This window comes from Delphinapterus leucas, chromosome 9, assembly GCF_059928025.1.
Source record: "Delphinapterus leucas isolate spDelLeu-1000000601 "Yukka" chromosome 9, BTC_Dleu_Yukka2, whole genome shotgun sequence".
Lineage (NCBI taxonomy): Eukaryota > Metazoa > Chordata > Mammalia > Artiodactyla > Monodontidae > Delphinapterus > Delphinapterus leucas.
Window position 1 is genome coordinate 91,756,412 of NC_143137.1, and position 22,834 is coordinate 91,779,245.

The window sequence follows — 22,834 nt, forward strand, 5'->3', positions numbered from 1 at the left end:
AGCCGAAGAATATACATTAAACTGGCAAAAAGTAAAAGGAAGCTGCAAAATGGTCAGAAGGGAGAGACAAGTGGATCTTGAGGGGGAGGACGGGAGTAAGGACCCTATAGTGACACTGAATTAATAAGCCAGCCAAAGGCGTGGGTATTTAGACACACGACAGATGGGCATGGGATCTGAGTATAAGAATAACGAGCGTGACAGAAACTGATTAAATTTGCTGTTTCTAGAGGGATTTAGATATGCTTAGAGTGGAAAGGGGCTTTATAGACCAACTCCTCTAACAGGCAACCTGGAGGTCAGCCTGCAGCAGCCCTGGCTGGAACCAGCCCCTCTCCACCAGGGCGGGACCCCACAGGGAAGGTCACAGGCATGTGTTCTTACATCGCAGGCATTGGAACGTTCTCTTTGGTTGAGTTTACACTGCTCTGGCTGTAACTTTCATGGATTAGTCTTGGCAGTTGGACTTCTGAAGGAACACAAATGTGTCTTCTCCTACCTTTTGCACGTGACATCCTTGCAAATCTTGCAGGTCAGCACACCCCTCGACTTTCATGTCTTTAGGATATGAAAGACGTGAAAAGCCATGTACTATCCAATTCCTTCACTTGTTCCTAAAATGGTATGATTTCAAATTCTGTCACTCTTCCAGCTACTCCCCCCTACTTTGTCAAGATCTCTGTTAAAAAATGTCCTAAACAGAATGCTCCAACATGGAGAACAGAGAATGCTGCTTTCCGTGAATAGGACAAATAGGCTGTGAAAATGTCACATTAGATTTTTTTTTTTTTTAGCAGTTGCCAATGGTCCGTATCTGTGGGCAAGCAGCAAGCAGGCTAATGGTTACTGAGCACTTGCTGTATTAGTTAGCTACTGCTGCATAACAAATTATCCCCAAGTTTAGCAACTTAAAACAACAGACACTTATTATCTCACACAGTTTCTGAGGATCAGGAATCCAGGAGTGGCTCAAATGGCTGGTTCCAGCTCAGGGTCTTTCACGAGTTTGCAGTCACATTGTTGGCTGGGGTGGCAGACTCTGAAGATCTCACTGGCGCTGGAAAGTCACTTCCAGGTTCCCTCACATGCTGCTGGCAGGGGAGCTTTGGTCCTTACGAAGTGTGCCTCTCCATTCACAACCTGGCTTCCCCAGAGCAAGTGATGTCAAACCAGTATCTTTTATGACCTAAGCTTGGAAGTGAGGTAACATCAACTCTGCCGTGCTCTGTTGGACACAGACCAACCCTGGCAGAGGCGGGGATCACGGGGGCTGTCCTGGAGGCTGACATTTCTGAAGCATTTGCTCCATGCTAGTTATTCTTCCTGTGCTTGTACTAGCTGATGCTTTCTATGCATTGCCTCACTTAATGCTCTCAACATGCTCCAAAGCTGATGCTGTTTTCATCACCCCCATTTTACATCTGTGGCACCTGAGGCTTAGAAAGGTTAAGTAATTTACTCAGATTGTTTCTAAGCAGCAGACCTGGCATTAAAACCTATGTCTAACCTCAGAGCAAAACACTCCTGTTCTTAACTTGAGGTCTCTTTTATTTGGATGAGTAACCAGGTCTCCCCTGACCCATCCTGGGACAAATAACTTTTCTGAGCATAACTGAAGAATTTTGCATTTCACCTCTATTAAAATTGGCATACTTCTTTGTTTTTGTTTTAAATTTTTGCAGTCTACATCATTGTGGCATACTTCTTAAATATTACAAGGCAACTTTCATTCTTCTGTCATTTGTGAATTCCTTTCACCATACTTGCACCACCTACAAATCCTCCTCTTTGCACACAGAACATGATGGAAAACAATCTTGAAGAAATCAGAATGCACAGATGTATCTATAAAAGAGGATACATGTCAGGATTAGAACAAAAGCCTGGTGACAAAATGTACATAGTTTTTGAAGTAAAATTAGCAAAGAGATTGAAGGTTAAATTTGTACTCCATAGCCAAATTTTTAAAAAAAAATTTTTATTGGAGTATAGTTGATTTACAGTGTTGTGTTAGTTTCAGGTGTACAGCAAAGTGATTCAGTTATACATATATTCATTCTTTATCAAATTCTTTTCCCACATAAGTGATTTCACAGAGTTCCTTGTGCTGTAAAGTAGGTCCTTGTTGGTTACCTGTTTTATATATACTAGTGTGTATCTGTTAATCCCAAACTCCTAATTTATCACTCCCCCCAATGTTTCCTCTTTGGTAACCATACATTTGTTTTAGAAATACGTTTTGTCTGTTTTGTAAATAAGTTCATTTGTATCATTTTTTAAAAAATTAGATTCCACATGAGTGATATCTTATTTGTCTTTATGTGACTGACTTCATTTAGTATGATAATCTCTAGGTCCATCCATGTTGCTACAAATGGCATTATTCTGTTCTTTTTTTTTTTTTTTTTTTTGCGGTACGCAGGCCTCTCACCACCGTGGCCTCTCCCGTTGCGGAGCACAGGCTCCGGACGCACAGGCTCAGCGGCCATGGCTCACGGGCCCAGCCGCTCCGTGGCATGTGGGATCCTCCCAGACCGGGGCACGAACCCGTGTCCCCTGCATCGGCAGGCGGACTCTCAACCACTGCGCCACCAGGGAAGCCCTATTTTGTTCATTTTTATGGCTGAGTAGTATTCCATTGTGTGTGTGTGTGTGTGTGTGTCTATAATATATATCACATCTTCTTTATCCATTTATCTGTCGATGAACATTTAAGTTGTCCATCTCCTGGCTATTGTAAATAGTGCTGCAATGAACACTGGAGGTGCCTGTATCTTTTCAAATTATGGTTTTCTCTGGATATATGCCCAGGAGTGGGATTGCTGAATCATATGGTAGCTCTATTTTTAGTTTTTTAAGGAGCCTCCATACTGTTTTCCACAGTGGCTGCACCAATTTACATTCCCACCAACAGTGTAGGAGGGTTCCTTTTTCTCCATAGCCATATTGGTCCATATGGCTGTGAATATGGAACTCAACATAGCTGAGGTCACCTAGTCTGTCCTGTGACGTTTATATAAATTGTCTTAAGGCCTTTATCCATTTCCTTTGGGAAGACCAGTCTTCTGCAGCATTTCTGCACATTCCAGGGTTTTTATATTCTTGTTGTCACTCGAAGGTCTGAACTCCTCTTCCCAGTCAAGTCCGGCTCTTGCCTCTGGCCACTGTTCATTTTTGCTCTTCAGGATCCTGGATGTAGAACACAGGTCCTCTGTGCTCCCTAAAAACTATTCACAGGTGACATTGTTGATGTACCAGTCTTTACTGAACATTTCAGGGAGATGGAAGGATTCGGCATCGATGGGTCCTAAAATTGAATATTAAACTTTCCTTTGCTTAAAAGTCCTTTGATAATCCAGGCTGCTTGGTTGCCTTGTTCCCTAAAACCCTCCCCTCTCAACTGCCCTCACGTCAGAAAGCAGAGCAATTCAGTTGTTCATTCCTGACAGAGCTCTAGGCTAATGTCATTATCTAACAAGTCAGTAAGTCGCTCTGCTTTGCAGCGAGGAATCAGAAGAGGTTTTGAAGTTTTAGTGTTTCCTCTCTCCCTCTTGAGCCTCCATCTCTATCGTCCCCCAAGTCTTTATACGTGAAAGTGAGCAGAATATTTTTTTAAGTGGTATGACTTGCACAGTTTCCCTTAGAAGGCAGAATCTTGTGTCAGTTTTGGCTTTCAGTAACATTAGTTTCATCCTCTGTTACATGTAGGATTGAACCAGTAGTGCTGTGAGTTATAGAGAAGGTGACATAATTCTTAGGTCACCAGGCGCAGTCCTGCTGGCTGGGAATAGCTTCTAATGTTGCCTGTCGCATTCTCAAAATGCCCTGGCTGGGAATCACAGATTATCTGACTATAGTCTCTAGTCCAAGAGAAGTTGACAGAATTTTGAAAATATATCATTGATGGGCCAACATTGAAGCAAAAGGGAAGACTGAGGCTATTTGGGATAATTGGGACAAAAAGCTGGATTCATTTTGGAAAAAAATATTTTAGTTTTAATTCATTTGAATTCAGTGACCTGTGGTGATCTGACCTGTTCAGGCATTTGTAGTGTCTGGGGTTAAGGATTGTACCAATGTGTCTTTTTTAAAAATTTTATTATAGTATAGTTGATTTACAATGTTGTGTTAATTTATGCTCTATAGCAAAGTGATTCAGTTATACATATGTGTTCTTTTTCATACTCCTTTCCATTATGGTTTATCACAGCATATTGAATATAGTTCCCTGTGCTATACAGTAGGACCTCGTTGTTTATCCATTCTCTGTATAATAGTTTGCATCTGCTAATCCCAAACTCCCAATCCTTCCCTCCCCCCACCCCTTGGCAGTCACAAGTCTGTTCTCTGTGTCTATGAGTCTGTTTCTGTTTCGTAGATAAGTTCCTTTGTGTTGTATTTTAGATTCCACATGTAAGTGATATCATATAGTAAGATAAAGAAAGACAGACATATAGAAAGACAGTGTCTTTCACTGTCCAACTTACTTCGTTTAGTATGACAATCTCTAGGTCCATCCATGTTGCTGCAGTTGGCATTATTTCATTCTTTTTTATGGCTGAGTAATATTCCATTGTATATATGTACCACATCTTCTCTATCCATCCGTCGATGGATATTTAGATTGCTTCCATGTGTTGGCTGTTGTAACTAGTGCTGCGGTGGACATTGCAGGGCATGTATCTTTTCAAATTATGGTTTTCTCCAGATGTATGCCTAGGAGTGGGATTGCTGGATCACACGGCAATTCCATTTTTAGTTTTTTAAGGAACCTCCATACTGTTTTCCATACTGGCTGCACCAATTTACATTCCCGGCAACTGTGCACGAGGGTTCCCTTTTCTCCACATCCTCTCCAGCATTTGCTATTTGTAGACATTTTAATGGTAGCTATTCTGACTAGTGTGAGGTGATACCTCATTGTAGTTTTGATTTGCATTTCTCTAACGATTAGTGATGTTGAACATCTTTTCATGTGCGTATTGGCCATCCATAGGTCTTCTTTCTTTGGAGAAAGGTCTGTTTAGGTCTTCTGCCCATTTGTCGATAGGGTTGTTTGTTCTTTTGTTATTGAGTTGTATGAGCTCTGTGAATAGCCAGTGTGTCTGCTTTTTGACACACTGAATTTGGATAGAAAGGTTCATTTTTAGAAAGCCACAGCATGAAAGGGGGACTATAGAAAGTGGATGCACCCATGGAACCATTAAGTTTCAAGAAAGATAAATCACAGGAGCTACCCAAGCTAGCAAGGCTCTCTCCACTCTCTCCCTGCTCTAATAATCCCAGTACTCCTTCCTGAGGAAAGAACCCCACACCCAGAGGAAGAATGAGGTGTTGCTCAGCCTCTCAAGGGACATTTAATGAGTGTCCCTTCTGGAGCGTACCTTTGGAGATTCTAAGAGATTTATTTCCTTTGAGGGGCAATTCATTTGAGGGGATAAGACATGTATATAGGATAATGTGTCACATAAATAGCTTTGTTATATTTGGGCCACAGTAATGGGAGGTTGGTATGAAAATTGCTTTAGGTCGGGGGGGGGCAAGGTACGTTGGGGAAGAAGACATGGAAATGATAAAACATGAAGCTGGACTTGGAAGGCTGGATGGGCTACAAATTGGTGAGGAGTTGCAAGAGGGAAAGTTGAAGACCTGGGAAAATTGTATCAGAGATTTCAAACATTGTGAATAGCAGAATATCTGGGAACTTGATTGGATCAGTCTGGAAGGAACATTAATGTAGAAGCTGGGTGTAGAATAAATCAGAGAAATGTGGATACTGGAGGCAGGAAAACTGGGGAGAAATTGCTTATAACCCAGGCAGATGCCAGATAATAAGAATCTGGGATCAAGACAGTGGCAGCGGGACTTCCCCGGTGGCGCAGTGCTTAAGAATCCGCCTGCCAATGCAGGGGACACGGGTTCGAGCCCTGGTCCAGGAAGATCCCACATGCCGTGGAGCAACTAAGCCTACGTGCCACAACTACTGAGCCCGCGTGCCACACCTACTGAAGCCCGCGCGCCTAGAGCCCGTGCTCTACAACAAGAGAAGCCACCACAATGAGAAGCCCACATACCGCAATGAAGAGTAGCCCCTGCTCGCCACAACTAGAGAAAGCCTGCGCGCAGCACAGACCCAATGCAGCCAAAAATAAATAAAATAATTTTTTTTAAAAAGTGGCAGTGAGAATGCAAAAGATAGTGTGATGGTGAGAAAAGATGGCAGAATGGTTGGGGACACAGAGGAGGAAGGATAGTCAATGATGAGGTTTCAGGTGGGATGAACTTGAGAAGTAAGAAAGGAGACAAACGAGCCTTTTTTTTTTTGATGGTGGTGGGAAAGCTCAAAAGGGAGCAATACAAGGAGGTGAAATGACAGCAGGTCTAAGATGAGAACATCCACAGGAGAGGTTCACTTTTGCAAGTCATGTCACACATGTCACAGAACGCTATATAGATAAAGTGTATATCTCTCTATCTATGCATCTTGAACAGGGGAGGAAGACTGACCTTAGTTTCATTCATCCAACGCACATTTCTAAGTGCCTCTTTTGTGTCACTTTACCATGGGAAAGATGAACATGATATGTTCCTAGAGTTCATAGTCTGTGATGTAGGACTGACACATAAGGGGAATTGGCAGGATGATATTTTGCTGTAGTAACCAAGGTCAGCTGCTTTCCCCCTTGAGCTTTCTGCTATGGTTCCCTTATTCATAGAGAGACAGGGTTGATACAGCAGAGAAGAAAAAGTTCCAAAATAGCTTCTTTTTTTTTTTGCGGTACGCGGGCCTCTCACTGCCGCGGCCTCTCCCGCCGCAGAGCACGGGCCCCGGACGCGCAGGCCCAGCGGCCACGGCCCACGGGCCCAGCCGCTCTGCGGCACGCGGGATCCTCCCGGACCGGGGCACGAACCCACGCCCCCTGCATCGGCAGGCGGACCCCCAACCACTGCGCCACCAGGGAAGCCCCAAAATAGCTTCTTAAAAATTTACAGTCAGTAGTTTGCAGCAGCCTCAGCCTTTTGCATAGCAAAACCCAAAGTTTACAGCAAAAACAAGACTTGATAACGTGAGAGCCAGTTTCACTGTCCCCATAAGGAAGCGTTCTGAGGGATTGAGGTAAAGCAGCAGAAGACAGGCTCAGGGAGATGAGAGCTGAGCAGGAAGGGCCCCTTGCTCTGTGCGCTGAGACTGAGTTTTCAGCTGGGGACGCGGCAGAGACAGACCCTGCAGAGAGGTCTGGAGCTCTGAGAACAGAAGAACCTCACTTTCTGTTTCCTTTGAGAGGTAGTGAGTCTTGCAAACCAAATGCCCACCTTCTCCAACCCTTCTCCCCGCCTATGCCCCCTACACACCTTCTTGGGCGTGGAAGGAAGCAACAGAGAAACGCCACGTTGGTGGGCAAGTCTGAATTTCCCAGAGCCCCAAGGCAGACAGAGGTGTTGGGGTGCCGGGAGAGACTTGGTGGTCAGGAACAGCAGGGTCCAGACAAGGACCGAGGACCAGAGACTAGCTGGGTGGGACCGCAGATATCTAGGACATGCAGACAGCAGATGCAAGTGATGGAAGGCTGTGGGACTGATGGCATTTGAACCAGTGCCAGGGTGGACAGAGGTCAACTGATGCCCAGATGCCTCCTCACTGCTCCTGGACACAATGAGACCATCTGTACCACCAGCCCCAAACTCAGAGGCAACCCAGGAGAGAAGGGTTCCCTGAACAAATCCAGAAAAGCCTCATTGATCTGAGTTTATAGTGAAGTAATATGAAATGTTTGCCACTAAACAGAATGCAGACTGGAGAAGACTTAAATATTTTTTTGCAGATCTGAGTTTGTGGATTGAGATGATGCTTGCTACCTAGACAAGTGTGTGATGAAAGCAGATGGAGCGCTAGGTGCTACATGAGCACGAGTGAGAGGTTTCCTACCCAGAGTCTGAGGCGATCAGAGTGAGTGAGGAGTTGCGTTGAGCAGCACATAATAGGATGAAGGACAGAGGCAGTAGGTAAAGGGCACTGTAAGTCAGTTTCATAATGGCCAGAGAGGCTGCAAAGTGAAATGCAATGGGTTGCATAGGTCAAACCAAAACCCAAAAGCCCTTTCACCTACAAGGCATGGGGATTGCTGAGGGTTTAGAGAAATGACATGACCACATTTTCATTTCACAACCACTGTTCTGGGTGAATGTAAAGAAAGGCCTGGGGATCGGCTCACTCTGGGTTTCCTGCTTCTGGAGGCTGTGTCATTCTCTCTCCTGGCTTATCTTTACTACTAACATCACATTGATTCTCATCACCCCCAAATCTGCATTGCAGGAGAAAAGAGGAAGGCATTTCTTTCTAGGTTTTATAAAGTGACAGACAATCAGCTCCGTGTCCAGCAATAAGTGTCTGGGAAGTGAAAGTTACCGTTTCGTATCAAAATTGGTGCAGTTTTAATACCCCAAGTCTTGAAAGAGAAACTAGGATAAACCGGTGTGATATTTAACACACAGAAATGTCTCCTTCCACAAATATGTACCTACATAATGTTCCTTACTTAGTGTTACTGAGAATGAACTTGAAAAGAAACTGAGAAGTGTGTTTACTTTTATTTATACAAAGTTTACTTGAAAATAACGATTCACATTGCTCTGTGCAGCCTGTCCCCTGATGGAGGTGGGGGGGCTGGTAGCCCAGTTCTGGGGCGCTGGGTGCGGCGTTCCTGGGAGCTCTACCTCCTGGCTGTTTCTTCAGCCTTCTCAGTGATTCTGTAAGCTATTTGATACTTTGATAAATCTCTTTCTGCTGCTAGAGTGGGATTTTGTTTTCTATACACTGACGCAAAACAGGTCAAATAAGTACTTTTTAAAAAGATCAAATTTACACTGGTTAAGATCTTGGGGCTCTGAAGTCTGACTGCTTAGGTTTGAATTCCAACTGTGCCCCTGCCTGCTCCTTGACTTTATTTTTTCTTATTTATTATTTAAAAAATAGATTTTTTAATTTACTTATTTTTGGCTGCGTTGGGTCTTCGTTGCTGCGCATAGGCTTTCTCTAGTTGCAGCGAGTGGGGGCTACTCTTTGTTCCGGTGCGCGGGCTTCTCGTTGCGGTGGCTTCTCTTGCTGCGGCGCACGGGCTCTAGGCACATGGGCTTCAGTAGTTGTGGCTTGCAGGCTCTAGAGCACAGGCTCAGTAGTTGTGGCACATGGGCTTAGTTGCTCCGCAGCATGTGGTATCTTCCCGGATCAGGGATCGAACCTGTGTCCCCCGCATTGGCAGGTGGATTCTTAACCACTGTGCCAGCAGGGAAGTGTCCCTAATTGTTTTTTATATTGTAGCATATTTGATTTACAGTGCTGTGTTAGTTTCGGGTGTACAGCAAAGTGATTTACTTATACATATACATGTATCTATTCTTTTTCAGATTCTTTTCCCATATAGGTTATTACAGAATATTGAGTAGAGTTCCCTGCGCTGTCCAGTAGGTCCTTGTTGACTATCTATTTTATATATATATAGTAGTGTGTGTGTGTTAATCCCAAACTCCTTATTCCTCCCCCCACCCCACCTTTCACCTTTGGTAACCATAAGTTTGTTTTCTAAGTCTGTGTGTCTGTTTCTGTTCTGTAAATAAGTTCATTTGTATCATTTTTTTAGATTCCACATATAAGTGATATATGATATTTGTCTTTCTCTGACTTATTTCACTTAGTATGATAATCTCTAGGTCCATCCACATTGCTGCAAATGGCATTACTTCATTCTTTTTTATGGCTGAGTAATATTCCATTGTATATATGTACCACATCTTCTTTATCCATTCATCTGTCTGTGGACATTTAGGTTGCTTCCATGTCTTGGCTGTTGTAAAATTACTGCCACAGTGAACAGTGGGGTGCATGTATCTTTTCAAATTATGGTTTTCTCCGGATATTTGGCCAGGAGTGGGATTGCTGGATCTTATGGTAGCTCTATTTTTAGGGTTATTTTTAAAATAAATTTTTAATGTTTTAATGAATGGGTGTGTGCATCTTATTTATTTTTTATTTATTTATTTATTTTTTGGCCACAGTGTGCTGCATGTGGGACCTTAGTTCCAGGATTGAACCTGTGCCCCCTGCATTGGGAGCACAGCGTTTTAACCACTGGACTGTCAGGGAAGTCCCCTATTTTTGTTTTTTTAAGGAACGTCCATACTGTTCTCCATAGCGGCCGCACCAACTTACATTCCCACCAACAGTATAGGAGGGTTCCCTTTTCTCCACACCCTCTCCAGCATTTATTGTTTCTAGATTTTTTGATGATGGCTGTTCTGACCAGTGTGAGGTGATACCTCACTGTACTTTTGATTTGCATTTCTATAATAATTCGTGTTGTTCAGCATCTTTTCATGTGCTTTTTTGCCATCTGTATGTCTTCTTTGGAGAAATGTCTATTTAGATCTTCTGCCCTTTTTTGGATTGAGGGTTTTGTTTTTGTTTTTGTTTTTTAATATAGAGCTGCAAGAGCTGCTTGTATATTTTGGAGATTAATGCTTTTGTCAGTTGCTTCGTTTGCAAATATTTTCTCCCATTCTGTAGGTTGTCTTTTCGTTTTGTTTATGGTCTCCTTTGCTGTGCAAAAGCTTTTATTTTTTTATTTTATGTATTTATTTTGGCTGTGTCAGGGCTTAGCTGCGGCATGTGGAATCTTTGTTGAGGCACGCAGGACCCTTCATTGTGGCACATGGGCTCTTCATTGTGGTGCATGGGCTTTTCTCTAGTTGTGGCGTGTGGGCTTCAGGGTGCGTGGGCTCTGCAGTTGTGGCATGCAGTATCTCTAGTTGAGGCACAGGAGCTCAGTAGTTGTGGCATGTGGGCCTAGCTGCCCTGCAGCATGTGGGATCCCAGTTCCCTGACCAGGGATTGAACCTGTGTCCCCTGGACTGGAAGGTAGACTCCCCGCCACTGGACCACCAGGGAGGTCCCTGTGCAAACGCTTTTAAGTTTAATTAGGTCCCATTTGTTTTTGTTCTTATTTTCATTAATTTAGGATGTGGATGCCAAAAGATATTGCTGTGATACATGTCAAAGAGTGTTTGCCTATGTTTTCCTCTAAGAGTTTTCTAGTATCCGGTGTTACATTTAGGTCCTTAATCCATTTTGAGTTTAGAGAATGCTCTAATTTCATTCTTTTGCATGTGGCTGTCCAGTTTTCCCAACACCACTTATTGAAGAGACTGTTTTCTCTCCATTATATATTTTTGCCTCCTTTGTTGTAGATTAATTGACCATAGGGGCATGGGTTTATTTCTGGGCTTTCTATCCTATTCCATTGATCTATAAGTCTGTCTTCAGGCCAGTAGCATACTGTTTTGATTACTGTTGCCTTATAATAGAGTCTGAAGTCAGGGAGTCTGCTTCCTCCAGCTCTGTTTTTCTTTTTCAAGATTGCTTTGGCTATTTGGGGTCTTTTGTACTTCCATACAAATTTTAAGACTTTTTGTTTTAGATCTGCAAAAAATGCCATTGGTAATTTGATAGGGATTGCACTGAATCTGTAGATTACCTTGGGGAGTATAGTCATTTTGACAAACATCCAAGAACATGGTATATCTTTCCATTTGTTTGTGTCATCTTCAATTTCTTTTATCATTGTCTTACAGTTTTCAGAGTAGAGGTCTTTTACCTCCTTAGGTAGGTTTATTTCTAGGTATTTTATTCTTTTTGATGTGATGGTAAATGGGATTGTTTCCTTAATTTCTCTTTCTGATCTTTCGTTGTCAGTGTATAGCAATGCAAGAGATTTCTGTGCACCAATTTTGTATGCTGCAACTTTACCAAATTAATTGATGAGCTCTAGTAGTTTTCTGGTGGCATCTTTAGGATTTTCTATGTATCGTATCATGTCATCTGCAATCAGTGACAGTTTTACTTCTTCTTTTCCAATTTGGATATCTTTTATTTCTTTTTCTTCTGATTGCCACGGGTAGGACTTCCAAAACTATGTTGAATAAAAGTGGCGAGAGTGGACATTTTCATCTTGTTCCTGATCTTAGGAAATGCTTTCAGCTTTTCACCATTGAGTATATTGGTGGCTATGTGTTTGTCATAACATATATGACCTTTACTATGTTGAGGTAGGTTCCCTCTGTGCCCACTTTCTGGAGAGTTTTTATCATAAATAATAGGTGTTGGATTTTGTCAAAAGGTTTCTGCATTTGTTGAGATGATCATATGGTTTTATTCTTTAATTTGTTAATGTGGCACATCACACTGATTGATTTGAGGATATTGAAAATTCCTTGTATCCCTAGGATAAATCCCACTTCATCATGGTATATGATCCTTTTAATGTATTGTTGGATTTGGTTTGCTAGTATTTTGTTGAGGGTTTTTGTGTCTATATTCATCAGTGACATTGGCCTGTAATTTTCTTTTTTGTGGTATCTTTGGTTTTGGTATCAGGGTGATGGTGGCCTCACAGAATGAGTTTGGGAGTGTTCCTTCCTCTGAAATTTTTTGAAATAGTTTCAGAAGGATAGGTGTTAACTCTTCTCTAAATGTTTAATAGAATTTGTCTGTGAAGCCATCTGGTCCTGGACTTTTGTTTCTTGGGAGTTTTTAAATCACAGTTTCAATTTCAATGCTTGTGATTGGTCTGTTCATATTTTTTATTTCTTCCTGGTTAAGTCTTGGGAGATTGTACCTTTCAAATACTTTGTCCATTTCTTCTAGGCTGTCCATTTTTTATTGGCATGTAGTTGTTTGTAGTAGTCTCTTACAATCCTTTGTATTTCTGTGGTGTCTGTTGTAACTTCTCCTTTTTCATTTCTAATTTTATTGAGTTGAGCCCTCGCCCTTTTTTTCATGATGAGGCTGGCTAAAGTTTTATCAATTTTGTTTATCTTTTTAAAGAACCAACTTTTAGTTTCTTCGATCTTTTCTATTGTTTTCTTCGTCTCTATTTCATTTATTTCTGCTCTGATCTTTAAGATTTCTTTCCTTCTGCTAACTTTGAGTTTTGTTTGTTCTTTCTGTGGTTGCTTTACATGTAAGGTTAGGTTGTTTATTTGAGATTGTATTTGAGGTAAGATTGTATTGCTATAAACTTGTCTCTTAGAACTGTTTTTGCTGCATCCCATAGGTTTTGGATTGTCGTATTTTCATTTTCACTTGTATCTAGGAATTTTTAAATTTCCTCTTTGATTTCTTCAGTGATCCATTGGTTGTTTAGTAACATATTGTTTAGCCATCACTTGTCTCTGTTTTTTACAGTTTTCTTTCTTGCGATTGATTTCTCATCTCATAGCGTTGTGGTTGGAAGATGCTTGATGTGATTTCAGTTTTCTTAAATTTATCCAGGCTTGCTTTATGTCCCAGCATGTGATCAATCTTGGAGAATGTTCCATGTGCACTTGAGAAGAATGTGTATTCTGCTGCTTTCAGATGGAATGCTCTATAAATATCCATTAAGTCCATCTGGTCTAATGTGTCATTTAAGGCCTGTGTTTCCTTATTGACCTTCTGTCTGGATGATATGTCCATTGATGTAAGTGGGGTGTTAAACTCCCCCATTATTATTGTGTTACTATCAGTTTCACCTTTTATGGCTGTTATTTGCCTTATATATTGAGGTGCTCCTATCTTGAGTGCATATATATTTACAATTGTTATATCTTCTTCTTGGATCAATCCCTTGATCATTATGTAGTGTCCTTCTTTATCTCTTGTAATAGTCTTTATTTTAAAATCTATTTTTTCTGATACGTGTATTGCTACTCCAGTTTTCTTATTTTTCAGATGAATGATTTTTGTTTTTTTAACATCTTTATTGGAGTATAATTGCTTTACAATGGTTTGTTAGTTTCTGCTTTATAACAAAGTAAATCAGCTATATATATACATATCCCCATATCTCTTCCCTCTTGTGTCTCCTTCCCTCCCACCCTCCCTATTCCACCCCTCTAGGTGGTCACAAAGCACCGAGCTGATCTCCCTGTGCTATGCGGCTGCTTTCCACTAGCTATCGGTTTTACATTTGGTAGTGTATATATGTCCATGCCACTCTCTCACTTTGTCCCAGCTTACCCTTCCCCCTCCCCATGTCCTCAAGTCCATTCTCTAGTAGGTCTGAGTCTTTATTCCCATCCTGCCCCTAGGTTCTTCATGACCATTTTTTTTTTTTTTTAGATTCCATATATATGTGTTAGCATACGGTATTTGTTTTTCTCTTTCTGACTTACTTCACTCTGTATGACAGACTCTAAGTCCATCCACCTCACTACAGATAACTCAGTTTCGTTTCTTTTTGTGGCTGAGTAATATTCCATTGTATATATGTGCCACCTCTTCTTTATCCATTCATCTGTTGATGGACACTTAGGTTGCTTCCACGTCCTGGCTATTGTAAATAGAGCTGCAATGAACATTGTGGTACATGACTCTTTTTGAATTATGGTTTTCTCAGGGTATATGCCCAGTAGTGGGATTGCTGGGTCATATGGTAGTTCTAGTTTTAGTTTTTTAAAGAGTTTCCATACTGTTCTCCATAGTGGCTGTATCAATTTACATTCCCACCAACAGTGTAAGAGTGTTCCCTTTTCTCCACACCCTCTCCAGCATTTATTGTTTGTAGATTTTTTGATGATGGCCATTCTGACTGGTGTGAGATGACACCTCATTGTAGTTTTGATTTGCATTTCTCTAGTGATTAATGATGTTGAGTATTCTTTCAGGTGTTTGTTTCCAGTTTTCTTTGGATTTCTACTTGCATGGAATACCTTTTTCCATCCCCACTTTTGGTCTGTATGTGTCCCTAGATCTGAAGTGGGTCTCTCGTAGACAGCATATATAGGGGTCTTGTTTTTGTATCCATTCAGCCAATCTACGTCTTTTGATTGGAGCATTTAATCCATTTACATCTAAGGTAATTACCAATATGTATGTTCCTATTGCCATTTTGTTAATTGTTTTGGGATTGTTTTTGTAGCTCTTTTTTCTTCCCTTCCTATTTTGTTTTCTTGTGGTTTGATGACTATCTTTAGTGTTCTGTTTGGATTTCTGTGTGTGTGTGTGTGTATCTATTGTAGATTTTTGGTTTGCAGTTACCTTGAGGTTTTGATATAGCAGTTTCTATATATACAAGATTGTTTCAAGTTGCTGGTGTCTTAATTTCAAATGCATTTCCAATATCCTGCATTTGTACTCTCCTCATGATTGCTGGTTTCGATATCATATTTGTGTGTGGATGATTTCCTACCATTACTGTATGTTTGCCTTTACCAGTGAGCTTTCCCATTAATAATTTTCTTGTTTCTTGTTGGGGGCTTTTCTTTTCTGCCTAGAGAAGTTGCTTTAGCATTTGTTGTTAAGCTGGTTTGGTGTTACTGAATTCTCTTAGCTTTTCCTTGTCTGTAAAGCTTTTGATTTCTCCACTGAATCTGAATGAGAGCCTTGCTGGGTAGAGTATTCTTGGTTGTAGGTTTTTCCCTTGTATCACTTTAAATATGTCCTGCTACTCCCTTCTGGCCTGCACAGTTTCTGCTGAAAAATCAGCTGATAACCTTATGGGGATTCACTTCTTAAACTGTCCTCATTTCTTTTCATTCTTTTTTCTTCTGTTCCACAGCAGTCATTTCCACCACTCTGTCTTTCAGCTCACTTATCTGTTCTTCTGCCTCATTTATTCTACTATTTATTCCTTCTAGTTTATTTTTCATTTCAATTGTATTGTTCAGCTCTGTTCTTTAAATCTTCTAGCTCTTTGTCACCCATTTCTTGTGTCTTCTTTCTTGTTCCTCCATTCTTTTTCTGATATTTTGGATCATTTTTACTATCATTACTCTGAATTTTTTCAGGTAGATTGCCTATCTCCACTTCACTTAGTATTTCTTCTGGGTTTTTATTTTGTACCTTCTTCTGGAAATATTTCTCTGACATCTCATTTTGTCTAAATTTCTGCGTTTGTGGTCTCCTTTCTGCAGGCTGCAGGACTGTAGTTCCTCTTGCTTCTGGTATTTCCCCCCCGGTGGATGAGGCTGGTCCAAGAGGCTTGTGCAGGCTTCCTGGTTGGAGGCACTGGTGCCTGCGCACTGGTGGGCAGAACTGTGTCTTGTCCCTCTGGTGGGCAGGGCTGTGTCAAGGGGTGTGTCTAGAGGTGGCTGTTGCCTCAGGTGGAGTTTATACAGCCTGTCTGGTGATGGGTGGGGCTGTGTTCTCACCCTGTTGGTTGGTTGGCCTGAGGCGCTGGGCTGTTGGGTGAGGCCAGGTCTTGGTGTCCACATGGCAGCCTTTAGGATAGCTCATGCCAGTGAGTACCCAGTACCTCCATCACCAGTGTCATTGTCCCTGCAGTTAGCCACACGCCCTCCACCTCTGCAGGGCACCCTCCAAGACCAGTAGGTAGGTCAGGCCCAGGCTTGTATGAAGTCACTTTTTTTTTACCCCTGGGTCCCAATGCTCATAAGACCTTGTGTGTGCCCTCCAAGAGTGGCTTGTTTACCCCAGTCCTGTGGCATTCCCGTGATCAAGCCCTGTTGGCCTTCAAAGCCATCTGGGAACTCCTACTCCCTATGCCAGACTGGGCAGCCTGATGTGGGGCTCAGAGCTCTCACTCCTGTGGGAGAACTCCTGCAATATAATTATTTTCCAGTTTGTGGGTCACCCACCTGGTGGGTATGAGATCTGATTGTATTGTGAATATGCCCCTCCTACCATCTCGCTGTGGCAGCTTCTTTGTCTTTAGAAGTAGAGTATCGTTTTTGGTACGTTCCAGTCCTTTTTTGTTGATGGTGATTCAGCAGTTAGTTGTGATTTTGGTGTTTTCGTGAGAGGAGGTAAGCTCAGGTCCTTTTACTCCACCATCTTGTGGAGATCTTGTGCCATGAGTTGCTCCTTGAGTTTAGACAGACTGCTTAACCTTTAAGTAAAATGATGATCGTGATAATAATGCCGATCTCATATCGTTATGAGGATAATGCGTGCAAGGTGCTCAGAACAGTGCCTGACACACAGTGATTGCTCAATGTTCATTTTCATAATATTAAATATACATGGTTTAGAACAGCCAAATGAATTAAATTGATTGAGAACATCTCAAATTCTCAAAGATGGACATACTTATTTATGGACATCCTTAAACAGTGGAAAATCCTTTAAAACTATTTTCACAAAATAACTTTGAACTTGGCAGTTTCACTCAGAGAATGGCTTTAAGGAGAAGGGTACAAAATACGAAGTCTGCAACTACATTCCTCTTCTCCAGTACAAGTGAAGTAGGTTTGCTTTTTAGCTGTGTTTCAAATTGGGCTCATTTGTAAGGTATTTTTGTGAAGGAAGAGTTTCTCTCATTAAAACAAAAACTAAAAACTAGCAGCGTAGCAGAGAGATCCCTAGTCTTGGAATACAGAAATTCTGAGGGCTGACAATAACAACAAAGACTTTCCAATTCTAAATATTTAAGAGTGACCGAAAAAGTCTGTTGTCTTCTACTCAATATTCTTTTTAACTCCATTGTGAAGAGAGGTACTGTGCATTTCCTGTGAACTTGGCCATGTGATTTCTTAGCACAGAGCCCTGTTCTAAAGTCAGGCAGTCACCTTGGAGACTGTGATAACATGTCTGCATTTTGGTTTCTTTGTCAGTAAAACTGGGGATATAATGTCTTCTTCCTAGGGGTCCCATGAGAATGAAATGAGATGCTCCTCCTGGGAATGACTGAACCAAGTTTAATGGTGTGCTTGGTAGCCATGAGCATCCTTCCCTCTCCCCAAAAAGACAGATGCAGAAAGCTGCATTGATTCCCTTTTATGGGACAGAGAGAGCAGGCACAGCAAGTATGTGCTTTTCACTGGTTAGAGGATGGCAGTGTATCGCAAGGAGATGAAACCAATAACTGTGAGTCGTGGGCACAGGTTTGAGTTCTCTCCCTCTATTCCACGCTCTCTACATTCTACGAGGGCAGAGGAGGCTCCAGGAGATGTTGTTGTGTCCATCCTCTGGCATCACACAGTCCCCTTTCCCCTGAGCATCCTCTCAGATTCTACAGTGTTACTCGTTTCCTCCCTGCTAGGAAAACCTACCCACGCTCCCTCACACTCTAGGTGCTGAAACTCTCTTGCCTTCCTTAGAGGGTGTCAGAATGCTTGATTAAAGTTGTGCAACCCAGGAAAAGTGAGTCTTTCACAGTGGGAAGTGCTAATGTTTATTCAATCAACAAACACGGAATGCCTGCCAGGGCCACACACTGCTGGTCATGGAGACAAGGAGAACATGTCATTAGTCAACATAAAACTGCAGAGCATCAGACGGCTCGTTATTCCCAGACATCACTGAGTCAGTGACAACAGGCACCATGTATCATTCAGTGCCTATTAAGAAGATAAGAGCTGATGACGTATTAAAAAAAAAAGCCGAACCTAGAATTTGAGAGTTGTTGCTGGCAGAGCATATGGAAACAAGGTCCAAGGAGCTGCTGGATGGCCACAGTGACGATGCACTCGGCCAGCCAGGGACAGCTCTCAGCAGTCCACATTACGGCCGGACGGTTTTACTAGCACCTAAAAAAAGTCACTTCCAACTCCAAGACTTAGGTTTCCATTCCTAAATAATGAGTCAAACAAATAAATGATGAAATATTGACTGTGAACCCCCATCAAGGCATGGACAAGGAAAACCCTAACTTTATCAACTGCAAAGAGAAACATCTAGTAAATGGGAGAAGATGAAGAAGCTTTTCTTAAGCATGAAATAAACCTGTACAAATCTCTTAACAGCGCTGGTGTCAACAAAAGCTTCTGTTGCTGCAAAAATGGTCTTCAGAGAGCGGCGAGGCGAGGCAGAGGCTGACAAACAGAGCTGGGCTATTTTTTCATCTCCAGAATGGCACTTCCTGGTCCCCGGTGCTTCGCACTGCAGATGTTACAGAACTGCACAGGAGAGCTCTAAAAATGCAGATTTTAAAAGATCAACCCTTTCTACTCATATTCAGAAATATTATGGGAGCACTGGTGGGGGAATGGGGATCAGGTGATGAAACACTGCTCCTCTTTCTGGAGGTTACTGCTGGTTCACACAGGATCCTGTCTAGACCAGCTGTTATTCGTGGACTCAAAAGACACCCCACAGCAAGACAAGTCTAACGTGACCCAAGGGGACCTGGGGGAACCGACCTGACACTGAAAAAATAGCAGTGTCATGATACAGAAATCAGGGTGAGAAAGTTATAGAAAATGGTTCTTCACTGTAGCTCATTTCTAAAGCTCAACTGTCATCAATTTCATCTCAACAAATTTACTTACATGAGTATGCTTTTATAATGTTTAGTATCGTATACTAAGCATTTTTACATTTGAGAAGTAGGTACATTGCTTTTTCTGATGTGACGTAAACTATATTATAACTGAGACATGGACAGGGGTTATTTTAAGCACATCCCTCTGGCTGCACCGATTTCTCTCGAGTTGCTGGTGGCCAAGCAGCCAACTTACCATGCTGGTCATAGGCAGGCACTCCTTGTGGAACATATGGCGGCAGTGGAAGACCACCACGCTGAAGGGCTTAGCTGCGTCTGGGGGAGAGGGCAGGAAAGAGAGAAGAGCTCAGTGCAATAGTAGAAGTTTCACTTTCCAGCAGTAAGCTGCCTTGGGGGGATGCTGATTGATGAACGCATCCCTGCAGAGCAGCATGGCTGAACGCAGGGCAGGTATGACAGTCCTGTTGCTATGGGCGTCCCAGGTCACCTGCTTGGCCTCCAATTTAGTTACTACAGCTACATACTGGGGACGATTTCATGGCAAGGCAACAGCATTTGTGAAAACCAGCATCAGGACGTGTACGTGCAAAGCTCTCCCTCCTCCAGCCCCGTACACACAGTCATGACGCTACTAAAGTGGATTCCGTGGCTTTGTAAGAATGCTTTCTGTCGGTTCACCTACTGCCTTTGCCAAGGCCATTCACTAACTTCAGGGCACAGCTGGGCTAACATCCTAGGCTGTGACCTTGCCCTGTGCTGTACTTCTGCTGGGGCACCACACCTCGTCTGCGCGTGCTCTGTGGCCAGCTTGGTTCCGGTAAGACTGAATCCTTAACAGATTAAATTAGGAGTTTAATCTAACTATACAGTGCAGGTGCACGTGCACGTGTTTGCTTTCTGTTAAAACACTATGAAAGCTCACTGCTTTCCCTATGCCCACTGCAGTTTTTAACACAAGCACTTAAAATCCAAACCTCTAAAAAACACCCTACGGGGAACTTCTTGTGCTCCTGCTGTGCTAAATAACCCCTTAAAGCTAAGTAAATGGCACACAAACTAGGTCTTTTAGTACTTCCCTATGCTGAATTTATACACAAGAAGCATTTTTTTTTTTTTTTTTTTTTTTGCGGTACGCAGGCCTCTCACTGCTGTGGTCTCTCCCATTGCGGAGCACAGGCTCAGCGGCCATGGCTCACGGGCCCAGCTGCTCCGCGGCATGTGGGATCTTCCTGGACCAGGGCACGAACCCATGTCCCCTGCATCGGCAGGCGGACGCTCAACCACTGCGCCACCAGGGAAGCCCTCACAAGAAGCATTTTTTAGCATCTCAACAACTACGCTTTAATTTCTACTTTTAAATTATGGAAATTCCTCTTCTCATGTCCTATGATCCTTACATAAAATGCTTTAATTATATGAAGAGATATATAGCTACCAAGAACTATAAACAAATGTACGTGTCTTTTAAGGAGTCACAGTTCCCATTAGAAGTTATTTGTTTCCATTGAAATGTGAGATAACTTGGGTGCCTAGATCCATATAGCAGTGGAAAGCTTAAAGGAAAGGGAAAGCTACCTATACATTTTTTCCCAGGCACAAACACGGTTCTGCTAGCTAGGAGTCTAACAAGTTGATGGTAAGTTTTCATTTTCTTTCCTTCTATATACTAGGGCAGTGGTTCTCAGAAGACTGGCCCCTGAACCAGTCGCATCCACATCACCTGGGAACTTGTTAGAAATGCAGATTCTCAGGTCCCACCCTGCACTACCAAATCAGCACCTCTGGGGATGGGACCAGCAATCTGACTTTTCACAAGCCTGCCGGCCGATGACGACTCACTCGAGAGCTTGGGAGCCTCAGCTCTAAGGAACGGCAGCACCAGCATGCAACTGAGTAGCAACATGGGCTGCAATTCTTCTCTAAACTGGATTATCCCAAAAGGTATATAATGTTATAAGTTGTAATCCGCTAACTTCAGAATTCTACCACCACTCATCATAAACGCGTATGTGGGGATTTCTTCCCTCCCAGCCAGCTTACCTGATGGGAGAATAGGGGAAAGACAGGACTCACAGATGTCCTCCTCTGCAAGGAAACACATACACTTGGGATTATACAATGTTTCTCTTTGCTCTGTCCTCTCTGATAGCAAGGCAAGCAGCTCCAATAGGATTCTTTCAATTTTACCCACCATCAACCAGAATGCCTTTCATTTGAGTTCGGTGCATCTTCTTTAGTAAGGACAAAGAGTCAGCTACGAGAATCTTCTTGCAGCCTTCGCGAAGCAGAATCTAATGCACACATTGTGAAAGAAAAGCCATCTTAAAAAGACTCAAATGTGGGGGAGAAGCCACTTACTGCTCCCATGCAGCAGCACAGCAGGGAGAGGTGACCCCTTTCAAACCAATTCCTCTGGCACTAATGTGAGCTTCTACCCTTTTCTGTTTTTTTTTTTTTTTTTTTGGGGGGGGGGTGGTATTTTATTGCAAGTTGTGAGGTGTGCTTAAGCCAGATGCTGCTTTTCAAAGAGGGAGATGTTCAAGGCCTGGGAGACTCTGGTGCAGTGCCTACATCTTTCTCTTCTGGCCCAGTGGGTCTTAGTGCCCGTGGTTCTGTGCGGCTCTGTGGAAGTGCCATGGAAATTCACACAATGAAGACATCACCGCCTCCCTGCTGCCCAGCTCTGGGTCACGGCAAAGGCAGAGCTGCATCCTGACTTTCTTCACACCAAAGTCACTCTCAACTCTAAAACCTGCGTGGACATTCTGCTTTCACATGCTTTCAATTCATGCCATCAGGGAAGGGAACTGGAAGCGGTCAGCTGTGGTCCTCCATCCCCAGTCGGCTATGATAACATGTCCTCCTCTCAAATCCCGAGGAGCACAGGTATTGGGTGAATGCACCCAGACGGTTTCTCGCCTAACTACATGAGCCAAGAAAACAGATAAAACAGATGTCCAGAGTTCTATACCCACCATTTCTAAGGCTGATGAGCAGGAAACTACATGATTTTACTGTCTCTACATTAATTGAGACACTGCCTATTAAGTTTTATTCTTTAAAATGCTGCTAGAAATTGAAATTTTCAGATTCATTTTAAAAAGACATTAAAACTGTAACAGATGTCACGAAAGCATACAGGAAGAAGAGAAAAATAACAAATACTAATGTTGGTAAACTTTAAGAAAATTTATAAGCAAATGTATCTAGCTGCCCAGCCTCTAATACTAAAATAAAAACTTTAATGTCACAATCACAGCAAAATGCTTCAAAAAGAGCTGGCTATGACCCTGAGTGCATCTTTAAGGCCCATGGCATGAATGGTGGGCCTGGCAGTCTAGACGGAAGCCACGGTGTCTGCAAACTTAAAAAAGAAAACAGGGAAGAAAAATCAACACCAACAACTAAGAAGGAACCATTTCTTCACCAGGATTACATTTTTCTAAATAGGCGCAATCTGTCCGCCCACAGAAAGTATTTTCTAGGAAAAACTTCAGTATTCAGAGGCACATAGGAGAAGGGAAAATACACAAGTAGAGCTCTGTATGTTACTAACTAATTCCTATATCCTTCTCAGCCACTCTAGTTTCCTTAACGTTACATTGTTTCCCTCCGTAGTT

General features: G+C 42.4%; 1 protein-coding gene across 2 annotated transcripts in view; it reads right to left on the bottom strand.

Annotated features, from left to right (window-relative positions):
- Positions 1-5,463: 5,463 nt before the first annotated feature.
- The window catches only part of VPS41 (VPS41 subunit of HOPS complex), a 203,150-nt gene continuing 185,779 nt past the window's right edge, over positions 5,464-22,834 (bottom strand). For both annotated transcript variants that reach the window (XM_022593034.2, XM_022593037.2), the window contains 4 exons: positions 21,406-21,505; positions 21,255-21,299; positions 19,450-19,529; positions 5,464-18,903 (listed from right to left, as the gene is read on the bottom strand). In XM_022593034.2, coding sequence (XP_022448742.1) covers positions 18,823-18,903; positions 19,450-19,529; positions 21,255-21,299; positions 21,406-21,505 — 306 coding nt within the window. In that variant the 3' untranslated portion in view covers positions 5,464-18,822. The remainder of the gene's footprint in view (positions 18,904-19,449; positions 19,530-21,254; positions 21,300-21,405; positions 21,506-22,834) is intronic.